Source organism: Muscardinus avellanarius (assembly GCF_963383645.1).
Source record: "Muscardinus avellanarius genome assembly, chromosome: 4".
NCBI lineage: Eukaryota > Metazoa > Chordata > Mammalia > Rodentia > Gliridae > Muscardinus > Muscardinus avellanarius.
The window spans coordinates 91,492,941-91,506,560 of NC_137789.1; the positions used below are offsets into that span (position 1 = coordinate 91,492,941).

At 38.4% G+C, this 13,620-nt stretch overlaps 1 protein-coding gene across 2 annotated transcripts in view; it reads left to right on the forward strand.

Annotated features, from left to right (window-relative positions):
• CFAP70 (cilia and flagella associated protein 70) overlaps nt 1-13,620 on the forward strand; it is a gene marked incomplete at both ends in the record, with an annotated part of 128,665 nt that overhangs the window by 59,134 nt on the left and 55,911 nt on the right. For both annotated transcript variants that reach the window (XM_080694070.1, XM_080694069.1), the window contains one exon: nt 3,863-3,954. In XM_080694070.1, coding sequence (XP_080550196.1) covers nt 3,863-3,954 — 92 coding nt within the window. The remainder of the gene's footprint in view (nt 1-3,862; nt 3,955-13,620) is intronic.

A 13,620-nucleotide genomic window follows, 5' to 3' on the forward strand; every position in this document is an offset into this window, starting at 1 on the left:
GGTTCAGGGCCAGCCTCAGCTACTTAGCAAGACTCTCAACAACCTCCAAGATCCTGTTTCAAAAGAAGAAAAGAAAAGAAAAGAAAAATATCTGGGGGTGGTAGGATACCTCTGGGTTCAATTTCCAGTACCACACAAAAAAATTTTTAATGGATTTATTCTATGGGTGATAAGGGACTCTTGACCTTCATCTTGGAGATTCATATTAAAAGGCTTTTTTTTTCTTTTTCTTTTCTTTTTTGTTTTGTACTGAGGATTGACCCCAGGGGCATTCTACCTCCGAGCTATACTCCCAGCCCTGTTTTATTTTTCTTTCCTTCCTTCCTTCTTTTTTTCTTTTCTTTTCTTTCTTCTCTTTTTATGGTACTGAGGATGAACCCAGGGGCATTCTTCTTCCAAGCTACACCCCCAGCGCTATTTTATTTTTATTTTTATTTTGAAACAGGGTTGATGATCACTAAGTTGATGAGTCTCACTACTTGCTGAGGCTGTCCTCAAACCTGCAATCCTCTTGTTTGAGTTTCCCAAGTGCTGGGATTACAGGTGTGTGCCATCACACCCAGCTCCCAGCTTTCTACTTTTGAAAAAAAATTTAATTGAAAATAAAATATGTGCCAGGTGTGGTGGCACACACTTGTAATCCCAGCGCTTGGGAAGCTGAGACAGGAGGATCGCACTGGTTCAAAGCCAGCCTCAGCTACTGAGTGAGGCTCTCAGCAACTTAGTGAGACCCTGTTTCCAAATAAAGTATAAAATAAGTCTGGGAGGATAGCCCAGAGGTAGAAAAGCTCCTGGGTTCCACCCTCAGTACCACACACACACAAAAAAGTAAAATTGCTGAACTATTCCACTAAAATGTTGTTCACTACTTTATTTTATTTTATATTTTCAGTACTGAGAATTGAACTCAGGGACATTCTATCTCTATCCAAACATTTTAAAATTTTTGTTGTTTTAAAACAAAGTCTCAGCTGGGTGTGGTGGCACATGCTTGTAATCTCAGCATTTGGGAGGCTGAGATAGGAGGATCATGGTTCAAAGACAGCCTCAGCTACTACTTAGTGAGGCCCTTTGCAATGCAGTGAGACCTTGTTTCAAAATAAAGATGTTGGCTGTGGGTCTACTGCAGATTACCTTTATGATGTTGAGGTATGTTTCTTCTATTCTGATTCTCTGCAGTGCTTTTAGCATAAATAGATGTTGGATTTTGTCAAACGCTTTTTCAGCACCTATTGAAATGATCATATGATTTTTGTCTTTGGTTCTGTTTATGTGATGATTTACATGGATTGATTTTTCATATGTTGAACCAGTCTTGCATCCCTGGGATAAACCCTACCTGGTCATGGTGTATAATTTTCTTGATGTGGTTTTGAATGCGTGTTGCTAGTATTTTGTTTAGCATTTTTGCATCCAAGTTCATCAGAGATATAGGCCTGAGCTGTTTTATTTGTTTTTGGTATTAATGTGATGTTGGCTTCAATAGGGCTGGAGGTGTAGCTTGGAGGTAGAATGCCCCTGGGTTGCATTCCCAGTACAGCAAAAAATAAAAATAAAAATAAAAAAACAAAAATAAAAATAAAACAAAGTCTCACTAGGTTTCTGAGAGTCTTGCTACACTGCTGAAATTGGCCTCAAACCTGCAATCCTCCTGTCTCAGCCTCCCAAGTACGGGGATTACAGGTGTGCGCCGCTGCACTTGGCTGTATGAACTGCTTAAAGTGTTGCTGAATTCAGTGTGAAGCCATTTTACTAAGGATTTTTCCATCTATATTCATCAGGGATATTGATCTGTAATTTTCTTGCCTTGATGTGTTCTTATCCAGTGTTGGTAAGAGTGCCATACTGGATTCATAGAATAGGGGAAGCTTTTCCTTCCTTTCTATTTCAGGGAGTAATTTGAGGGACATTGTTGTTAGTTCTTTAAAGATCTGCTAAACTTCAGATGTGGTTTCATCTGCTCTTGGGTTTTGGTTGGCGTAGGAGGCTTTTTAAAAATGGATTGAACCCTGGACATTCTACCTCCAAGGACACCCCCAGCCCTTTTTAAAAAATTCTTTATTTTGAAACAGGGTCTAGGCTGCGGAGGCCTCACTAAGTAGCTGAGGCTGGCTGCAAACCTGTGGTCCTCCTGCCTCAGCCTCCCTACTGGGATTACAGTCATGTGCTACCATGCCTGGCTGTTGAGGCTTTTATTACTGCTTTAGTCTCACTGCTTACTCTTTTTAGACTTTCCATATCCTCTTGGTTCAATTTAGGGAGTTCATATCTGTCCAGAAATTTATTCATTTCTTTTAGATTTTTTAAATTATTGAAATACAGATTTCTGAAATAGTCCCTAATGATTTTCTTGATTTCATTACTGTCTGTCAATATTTTTTTTTAAAAAAATCATCCTAATTCTCATATGTTTATCTATTCTGGTGGAATTTATTCTTTCTCAAACTCTCTTGGTTATTTTTGTCTTTCTGTGTGAAGGATATAAGTAACTTCTGCAGTGCTGGCATAATAGTCATGAATTTCTTTAGTGTAAACTTATTTTGGAAGGTTTTTATTTTCCTTTGATTTTGAAGATAGGTTTACTGGGTGTTGTCATCTAGATTGGTGGATTTTTCTTTTAGGACTTGAACTACATTATTCCATGCCCTCCTGACCTTTAGAATTTCTGCTGAAAATGAGTTTGCCTTTATAAGTAACTTGGTACTTCTTTCTTGCAGCTTTGAGTATTCTTTCTTTCTCTCTTTCTTTTTTCCTTTCTTTCTTTTTTTGTTTTGTGGTACTGGGGATTGAAACCAGGGGCATTCCACCTCCAGGCTATATCCCCAGCCCTATTTAAAAACAAAACAAAACAGGGTCTCTCTTGGTTGATGAGAGTCTCACTACTTGCTGAGGCTGTCCTCAAATCTAAGATGCTCCTGTCTCATCCTCCCAAGTACTAAGATTACACGCATGCTTTATTGCACCAGACTGAGTGTTCTTACTTTATTCTTAATTTTGGCACATTTAACTATAATATTTCAAGGAGATGTTATTTTCTGGTTCTGTATACTTAAGAGTTCTAAATGCCTTCAATAACCTGCATGAAAAGTTAAGGATAACCTCACTTTCTGAACGGATGACAACATCATGAAGACAAAACTAAAAAGAGAGGTTGATATGGGAGAAATAGTCAATTTGGATATGTGGTTAGGATACTGTAGACAGTATCAGTAGAAGTGTTCAGCAGTCAGAGTTGATAGATGGCGGTGAGGAAACTGAGTGGGAATGTAAGCAGCTATCAAGAGAATATTTCTGTGTGATCCACAAAAGAAGATTGCTATAAGAGAGCTGGGCATGGTGGCGCAAGCTTGTAACCCCAGCATTTGGGAGGCTAAGACAGGAGGATTGTGGTTCACGGAAAGCCTCAGCTACTTAGTGAGGCCCCTTGCAACTCAGGGAGACCCGGATTCAAAAAAAAGAATAAAAAATAGGGTTGAGGGTGTAGCTTGGAGGTAGAATGCCTCTGGGTTCCATCCCCTGTACCACATATACACAAAAAAAGAAGATTGCTATAAGGAAGGACACCATTCACTTAAAAAAGTTCTAAGAAAAGTACTCTGAACAAATTCAATAGGACCTCAACTGAGCTAGAAATTTCCAAAAATAAAGTGAAAACCCTTCCTTGTAAGAGATAACCACAGTTGCTATATTTCTTTCCAATTATTTTTTATGTAGAAGATATTTTAACAGTTGAGATCATGCCATGTATGTGGTTATATATGCATTTTCTTACCTAGTACATTGTGAGCATTATCTCGTGTTACTAAAATTTTTTGGTAAATATTTTTCTGGAAATAACAAATGAGAAGAAATGTCTTTACAGCAATATTATGAAGCAGGGACATACATTGTGTTGGAGATTCAACTGGACAAAGCTTTAGTTCCAAAGCGAATGCCTGAGGAGCTAGCCAGAAGGTATGTAAAAATGATTTTCATGCATGTTTTATATCAATAGTTTAGTTATAAATAAGAGGAAGTCAGTTTGCCCCCAGAAATGTTGTTTCTCCAAGCTAAGCAGCAGTTTTTCGTTGGTTTTTCTTTCCAGGTGAAGTTTCTTTTGTTGCTATTGTTTCATTATTACAAAAGTATCATATGGTTATTATAAAATATTTTAGAAAACGAAAAGGCTTAATAAAGCATAAAACAGCCTGATTTCTACTTACCTATTTGCTGCCTATCCTTCTGGAGTTATTTTAGAGCCTCTATGTTTCTATACACACACACCCAAGTCACATATACATATGTGTAATTCTTTTTTTTTTTTTTTTTTTGGTGGTACTGGGGTTCTTGGAAGCCCTTCTACCTCCAGGCTACACTCCTAGACCTATTTTATATATTTTTTTGGAAACAGGGTCTCTTAAGCCAGCACAGCTGGCTTCGAACCTGTGCGATCCTCCTGTCTCAGCCTCCCAAGCGCGGGGATTACAAATGTGCGCCACCACGCTCAGCCATATGTGTAATTCTTTAAAACTATTTTTATATTGTGTAATTGTGCTTTACATATGTGTCACTAGGAAGTTGTGCATTTTATCTAGGTTATCCAATATGTGTTGGCTTACAGCAGTTCAAAGTATTATCATTTTTAGTCAAGTAAAATAAATAGTACTGTACCCAATTTCATTTCTGCTTTTAATAATTTGTCTTCTCTTTTTACTTTGTCAATATTGCTAAAGTTTATCAATTCTCTTGGCCTTTTTAACAAATCAGAATTTCATTTCATTGACTTTCTCTATTGTATTTCTGTTCCCTATTTTTCTCCACTCGACTTTTTATTTCATTCCTTTTGCTACCTTTGGGTATAGTTTGCATTCCTTTTTTTACTTCCTGTAGGTGTGCAGTTAGGTTGTTGATTGGAGAGTTTTCTTCTTTTTTAATATATGTGTTTAGAACTACACTTTTCCCTCTAAGTGCTGTGTTTATTGCATCTCATAAAATTTGTTATGTTTTGGTTTGTTTTTATTTTATTCTTTAATGTGCCCAGTGGTTTCTTCTTCAACTCACTGATGGTTTGAGTATGTTGCTTAATTCCCACATATTTGTTAATTTTCTAATGGTCCTTCTGTTACTTATTTCTAGTTTCATTTCATTGTAATCATAAAATATACTTTATATGATTTCAATCTTTTTAAATTTGTTGTGGTTACACCAGGCATGGTGGCGCATGCTTGTAATCCCAGGACTTGGCAGGCTGAGACAGGACGATCACACAGGTTCGAAGCCAACTTCAGCAGCTTAGTGAGGCTCTCAGCAACCTAGTGAGACTCTGTTTACAAATAAAATATAAAATAGGTCTTGGAGTGTAGCCTGGAGGTAGAAATCCTCTGGGTTCCATCCCCAGTACCATAAAAACAAGATACCTGATAAATTTGTTGCAGTTTGTTTTGTGGCCTGACTTAATGGCCGATCCTGAAGAATTTTCCATGTGCACTTGAAAAGAATATGTATTTTGTTGTTAATTTGGATGGGATGTTTTGTTTATGTTTCTTAGGTCTAATTGGCTTATATCATTGACTCTATTTCTTTTTTAATTTCCTGTCTAGTTCTATTATTGAAAGTAAAGTATTGAGCTGGATATGGTGGTACATGCCTGTAATCCCAGTACTTGGGAGCCTGAGACAGGAGGATTGCAGGTTCAAAACCAGCTGCAGCAATAGTGAGACTCTCAGCAATCTAGTGAGATCCTGTTTCAAAATATAAAATAAAAAGGGCTAGGGGGTGTATCTTGGAGGGAAAATGCCCCTAGGTTCAATACCCAGTATTTAAAAAGAAAGAAAGTGGGGTATTGAACTCTGTAATGATTATAGAAGTGTCCATTTTTCCATTTAATTTTGTCAGTTTTATTTCATATTTTTTGTGTGTGGTACTGGGGATTGAACCCAGGGGCATTCTACCTCTGAGTTATACCTCCAGCCCTATTTTATTTTGAAATAGGGTCTCACTAAGTTGCAGAAGACCTTGCTAAGTTGCTGAGGCTGGCCTCAGCCTCCCAAGTACTTGGATTACATCATCACACCTGGTTTATTTCATGTATTTTGAGGATTTTATTGTGTATATTTATAATTGTTTTATTATTTTATTGGGACGTTCATCAACATCTACTATCCTTTTTATCTCTTGTAAATTCTTTTGATTTAAAATCTTTTGTCTCACAATAAACCAGCTACCACAGCTATTTTCGTTACTATTTACATGAAATATCTGATTTTATTCTTCTACTTTTGAATCTTAATGTGTTCATTCCAAATGAAGTGTTTTGTAGACATCAAATAGAGCCTATGTATTTTTTAAAATGCATCTGCCAATCTGCCTTTTAACAGGAAACTTTAATCCACTTTTAGTTAATGTGATTACTGATAAAGAAAAATTGACTTCTGCCATTTATAAATGTTTCTGAGTGTCATATTTTGTCTTCAATTCCTTCATTATTGGCTTTTTAAATTAGTCATTTTTTTTCAAATGTGCTATTTTGTATTCTTTCCTCTCTTTTTAAAATATTTTTGTTTTCTCTTTTGGGGGGTTCTTTTTTAAATTTTTATTGGTGCATTATATTCATACATCATATTGGGGTAAAAAACATGTGTGTAGAGATATGCAAACATCACTGATTTGACCCCTACCCAATTCCCACCCCATTCCCTCCCTTTCCCTCCCTCCCTTGCCTGGCTTAGTGGTTGACCTCCACATGCTTAACTACATTGTGTGTTTCAGAGATTTTCCTCTTCCCCCCTCCTTTCTCCTCCTTTAGATTGTCTTGTTTGTTCCTCCATAGGATTTCCTTTTTCATCTAGAGTTCCTCCTATGACCTGTTTCTCCCTAACTCTCACATATTAGGGAAAGCATCTGATTTCTTATTGTTTGTGACTGACTAATCTCACTTAGCATAATGTCCTCCAGTTCCATCCATTTCCCTGAAAATGATGTAATTGAGTTTTTTTTGATGGCTGAGTAAAATTCCATTGTGTACATATCCCACAGTTTTGTAATCCATTCATCTGTTGATGGACATCTTGTCTGGTTTCATAGTTTGGCTATGGTGAATTGTGCAGCTATGAACATAGATACACATGCATTAGTTTGGTAGTTTGGTTTCTTTTCTTTTGGGTAGATACCCAACAGTGGTATTGCTGGATCAAATGGTAGATTTGTTCCCATTCTTCTGAGGATTCTCCATACTGTTTTCCAAAGTGGTTGCACCAATTTGCAATCCCACCAACAATGTCTTAGCGTTCCCACTTCTCCACATCCTCGCCAGCATCTATTGTTGTTTGTGTTCTGAATGATTGCCATTCTAGTTGGAGTTAGGTGAAATCTCAGGGTAGTTTTGATTTGCATCTCTCTGATTGCCAGTGATGTTGAGCATTTTTTATGCATTTATTGGCCATTTGAATTTCTTCTTTTGTGAAGTGTCTATTTAGTTCACTTGCCCATTTTGTTATTGGATGCTTTGTTTTCTTAGTGTTGAGTTTCTTGAGTTCTCTGTATATGCTAGATATTAGTCCTCTATCGGAGGGGTAGGTGGCAAAAATCTTCTCCCATTCTGTTGGCTCTCGATTGAGGTTCTTGACAGTTTCCTTTGCTGAACAGAAGCTCTTCAGTTTCATGCAATCCCATGTATTGATTCACCTTTTAATTTGTTGTGCCTTTGGGGTCTTGTTGAGAAAGTGTTTATCTGTGCCTATGTGTTGCAGTGTTGGACCTATGCCCTCTTCAAGGAGCTTCAAGGTCTCTGGTTTGATTTCCAAGTCTTTGATCCATCTTGAGTTGACTTTTGTGCAGTGTGAGAAAGTGAGATTAATTTCCAATTTTCTGCATATGGTTAACCAGTTTTACCAACACCATTTGTTGAAGAGACTGTCTTTTTTCCAGTGTATGTTTTTGGTCCCTTTGTCAAAAATCAATTGGCTGAAAGTGTGTGGACTTGTTTCTGGGTCTTCTATTCTACTCCATTGGTCTGTGTATCTGTTTTTTTGCCAGTACCATGCTGTTTTTATTACAATGGCTTTGTAGTATAGTTTAAAGTCAGGTATTGTGATTCCTCCAGCTTGGTTTTTGTTTTTGAGACCTGCCTTGGCTATTCTGGGCTTTTTGTTATTCCAGATAAATTTAAGAACTGATTTTTCTATGTCTGTGAGAAATGATCTTGGTAGTTTGATGGGCATTGCATTAAATCTGTAGATCACTTTTGGAAGGATGGCCATTTTAATGATATTAATTCTGCCAATCCATGAACATGGAAGATCCTTCCATCTTCTAAGATCTTCGATTTCTTTTTTCAGTGTCTCATAATTTTTTTGTAGAGATCTTTTACCTCCTTGGTCAAATTTATTCCAAAGTATGTTATATTTTTGTGGGAGATCCTGAGTGGAAGCATTTTCTGAATTTCTTTTTCAGTGGATTTATGGTTGGTGTACAGGAAAGCTTCTGATATTTTAAGGTTGATTTTGTATCAGATACTTTGCTGAATTTGTTGGTCAGTTCTATAAGCCTTTCTGTTGAGTTTGTTGGGTTTTCTAAATATAGAATCATGTCATCTGCAAATAGTGAAAGTTTGAGTTCTTCTTTTCCTATTTGTACTCCTTTGTTTTCCTTTTCTTGTCTTATTGCTCTGGCTAGAGTCTCTAGTACTATATTGAAGAGAAGTGGTGATAATGGACATCCTTGTCTCGTTCCGGTTTTTAGGGGGAATTCTTGAAGTTTTTCCCCATTTAATATGATGCTGGCGGTGGGCTTATTGTAGATTGCCTTAATAATGTTGAGATATGTTCCTTCTATTCCAATTCTCTGCGGTGTTTTTATCATAAATGGATGTTGAATTTTATCAAATGCTTTTTCAGCGTCTATTGAAATGATCATGTGGTTTTTGTCTTTGATTCTGTTTATATGATGAATTACATGAATTGATTTTCGTATATTGAACCTGCCTTGCATCCCTGGGATGAACCCTCCCTGGTCATGGTGTATGATTTTCTTGATGTGGTTTTGAATGCGTGTTGCTAGTATTTTGTCTAATAGTTTTGCATCCAAGTTCATCAGAGAGATAGGCCTGTAGTTTTCCTTCCTTGAACTGTCTTTATTCGGTTTGGGTATTAGTGTGATGTTGGCTTCATAGAATGTATTTGGGAGAGTCCCGGTTTTTTCTATTTTGCGAAATAGTTTGAGAAGTATTGGGGTTAGCTCTTCTATAAAGGTTTTATAAAATTCACTTGGGAAACCATCTGGTCCTGGGCTTTTCTTTGATGGTAGGCTCTTTATCGCTGTTTCAATCTCTTTGATTGTTATTGGTTGGTTTAAGTGTTCTATATCTTCTTGACTCAGTTTAGGAAGGTTGTATTTATCTAGAAGTTGTCGATTTCCTCCAAATTTTCCATTTTGTTGGAGTATAGTTTTTCAAAGTAGTCTCTGATAATCTTCTGAATTTCTACACTGTCAGTAGTAATTTCTCCTCTTTCATCCCTTATCTTCATAATTTGGGTTGATTCTTTTTCTTAGTTAGGTTGGCTAGTGGTTTATCTATCTTGTTAATTTTTTCAAGAAACCAGCTTTTGGTTTTGTTGATTTTCTGTATTTTTTTATTCTCTATTTCATTAATTTCTGCTCTAATTTTAATAATTTCCCGTCTTCTGCTGGCTTTGGGGTTCAATTGTTCCTGCTTTTCAAGGGCTTTGAGGTGTGTCATTAGGTTATTTATTTGAAGATTTTCTGTTTTTATTATGTGAGCACTCAGTGCTATAAGTTTTCCTCTTAATACTGCCTTCAAAGTGTCCCAGAGGTTTTGATATGTTGTATCTTTATTTTCATTTGTTTCTATAAATTTCTTGAAATTTCACCTCTTACATCTTCTATGATCCATTCTTCATTCAGAAGTGTGGTGTTCAGTCTCCACATGTTTATGTCGTTTCTCTGGGTCTTCTTATAGTTGATTTGTAGTTTCATTCCATTATGGTCTGAAATGACACAGCGAAGTATGTAACATTTTTTAAATTTGCTAGTGCTCATTTTGTGTCCCAGGATGTGATCTATTTTGGAGAAGGTTCCATGAGCAGCTGAGAAAAATGTAAACTCCGCTGTAGTTGGGTGAAATATTCTATATGTGTCCAACAGGTCCATTTGGTTAATGGTGTTCTTTAGTTCTGAGGCATCTTTACTGACCCTTTGTCTGGAAGATCGGTCTCGTGTTGTGAGAGGTGTGTTGAAGTCTCCCAGTATTATTGTGTTGGGATTTATGTGTGACTTCATGTCACAAAGAGTTTGATTTATGAAAGTAGCTGCACCTATGTTTGGGGTTAGATGTTGATTATTATTATTTCCTCTTGCTGGATTATTCCTTTTACCAGTAAAATGTGACCTTCTTTGTCTCTTCTAATAAGTTTGCATTTGAAGTCTAACTTGTCTGATATCATAGTTGCTACTCCTGCTTGTCTTCGAGTACCATTAGCATGGATTACCTTGCTCCAGCCCTTTACCTTGTGTTTGTTCCTATCTTTACTTGTAAGGTGTGTTTCTTGTAAGCAGCAGATGGATGGATTCTGGCTTTTAATCCATTTTGCCACTTTATTTTTTTTATTGGGGAGTTGAGGCCGTTTACATACAGTGTGATTATAGAGAGATAATTTTTAATCTCTAACATGTTAAGATCTTATTTCTGTTTGAGATACTGTTTATTCTTCTTTGCTTAGTTGTCTGCTGGATGGGAATTCTTGTTTCTTTGGTTCTGGCGTGTATTACCCATTTCCTCTTTGCAGTTAATCTCCTTGAGTATTTTCTCTAGTGCTGGTTTTGAAGACATAAATTCCTTCAGTTCCTGTTTCTCATGGAAGCTTCTTATTTCCCAATCTAATTTGATAGAAAGTTTTGCTGGGTAGGAAATTTTTGGCTGGAAGTTGTTTTCTTTCAGAGTTTGGAATATGTTACTCTATGCCCTTCTGGCTTTCATAACTTGGTTTGGGAAGTCTGGAGTGATTCTAATTGGTTTGCCTCTGAATGTCACTTGGCCCTTCGTTTTTGTTGCCTTTAAGATTCTCTCCTTGGCTTCCACATTAGTCATTTTGACAATTATGTGGCATGGGGATTCTCTTCTCTGATCCTGTCTAAAGGGAGTTCTATAAGTTTCCTGTACCTGTGTATCAACCTCTTGCTCTATGTTTGGAAAATTTTCTGCTATTACTTCCTTGAAGAGATTATTGATCCCTTTGGTTTCACCTTCTTTTCCCTCCTCTATTCCAATTATTCTTAGGTTAGCTCTCTGAAAATGGGCCCATATTTCTTCAATGTCAGATTCCTGCTGTCGGATTTTTTTTTCTAAATTAGAAACTATGCGTTCATTTTTGGAGTGATCATCTTCTAGAATTGAGATTCTATTCTCCATGTGGTCTAATCTGTTGTTTATACTTTGAATTAAGGACTTTATTTCAATGATTGCATCCTTTATCTCTTTTTGACCCTCTGAATTCTTTTCGAAAGTCCTCTAATATTTCTAAAGTTATTTTCCTGATTTGATCTTCTAGAGATCTCTGAATTTCTGTGTTATCAGGTTCTGATGTTGTGGGGTTGTGGGCATTCATTGCTCCATTTTTCCTCTTTCCCATGGTTTTGGAAGTTTGTGCCTTCTCTGGGTTCTTCCCTGGGTCACTACGACTTCACTTAGGGTGTTCTGTATCTTGAGTCTGTGCTATCCCAGTCACCACTACTCCTTTACTGGGTTATATCACAAAGTCTCAGACTCAGTGAGTCAATGGAGGCTGCTTGAGACCATTTGGCTGGGTGCCAGGCTCGACGTTCTCCCGCAGGGAGTTGTGACTATGGTGCTATACCTCTTCCACCACCACTCTCCCACTGGGTTGGACTGCAAAAATCTCTGACCCAGGAAGACTATCTGCACAGGTCCCTGTGAATGCAGTACTGGGATTTCTCCTCTAGGGGCCACAATTTTACTCACGTTTGTTGAGTGCGTTGATGGAGCTGTAGTAGACTCAGTGAATTCACTTCTGCTGCTGCTGTCAATATGGCACCGCTGTCACGTCCTCAGCCGTGAGGCTGGAGTATTTCTTCTCTGGTTTTGAGCTCCACTCTGAGTCTCTGCAGGGTATCTCAGCTTGCTGTCCTCCCCTCCGCTCTGGAGCCTGGTAGGTTGTTGAGTGCGTTGGTCTGAAGCCGTCCGGTGAACTTGCCGCTGCTGCTGGCAGTAAGGTGCTTCTGCTGCGTCCTCAGCCATGAGGCCAGCGTACCTCCTGTCAGATTCTGAGCTCAGTTCTGAGTCCCCCTCCTCTCTGCAGCCTGGTGGGTTGTTGCTGGAGCCGTCCGGTGAAGTCACCGCTGCCACCGTCAGTAGCTGCTGCTGTGTCCTCGGCTGTGAGGCCGGGGTACCTCCTGTCAGGTTCGGAGCTCCGTTCTGAATTCCCCTCTTCTCTGGAGCCTGGTGCTGCAGGAAAGATGGCATCCGCGCGTCTCCGCACTGCGGCTCTAGCCGCAGCACTGCGGGCTGGTTTCTTTCTGGTGTCCTGTCTTTCCAGCCCTCTTTTTCTCTGTCCCCTTGTATTGACAGTTTTTGTTTCTCCATTGATGGTGTTTTCTGGCTATGAGAGGTGCTGATTTTGCGGTAATAGAGATCGATTGTTAGCAGGACTCGAAAGCCCCGCTTTTCTCTGTCGCCATCTTCCCGTAACCTATTTTGTTTTCTTAGTGGTTACTTTGAGAACTACAATTAACATCTTAAACTCATAACAATGTACTTTGAATAGTACCAATTTAGTTTTGGTACTATATACTCTGCTCCTATATACATCTCTACCCCTTTTTAATGTTATCACAGATTATATCTTTATACATTGTGTGTTAACACTGATTTATAATTATTATTTTATACATTTTTCTTCAAAAAAAAGGAAGAGTTAAAGACCAAAAGTGCAATGATATTGGCTTTTATATTTACCTTTACCAGTGTCCTTTTATTTTTTTTAAATCAGTTCTGGGGATGGAACCCAGGGCCATTCTACCTCCAAGCTACACCTCCAACCCTATTTTTTTAGTCTTTTTATTTTTGAAACAGGGTCTCACTGAGTTGCAAAGGGCCTCGCTAAGTAGCTGAGGCTGTCCTTGAACCATGATCCTCTGGTCTCAGCCTCCCAAATGCTGGGATTACAAGTATGTGCCATCACACCCAGCACCAGTGTCCTGATTTCTTCATTTGGTTTTGAGTTTGCTGCCTAGTGCCCTTTCATTTAAACCTGAATGGCTCCTGTAGCATTTCTGTAGGGTCTTAGTAACAAACTCTTAGCTTTTGTTTATCGGGGATTGTCTTGTTTTGTGTGTGTGTGTGTGTGCGCGCGCGGGCACACACACGCATACTTACTTTACTGGGAATTGAACCTGGGGCATTCTACCTCCCAGCTAGTGGGCTTTTTTTTTTTTTGTATGTTTATTTGTGGTACTGGGGATTGAACCCAAGAACATTCGACCTCCGAACTACATTCCCAGTTCGAAGTTGAACCCCTCTGGGTTCAATCCCCAGTCCCTCCCTTTCCCTCTCCCTCTCCCAATCCCTCTCCCTCTCCCTCTCCCTCTCCCTCTCCCTCTCCCTCTCCC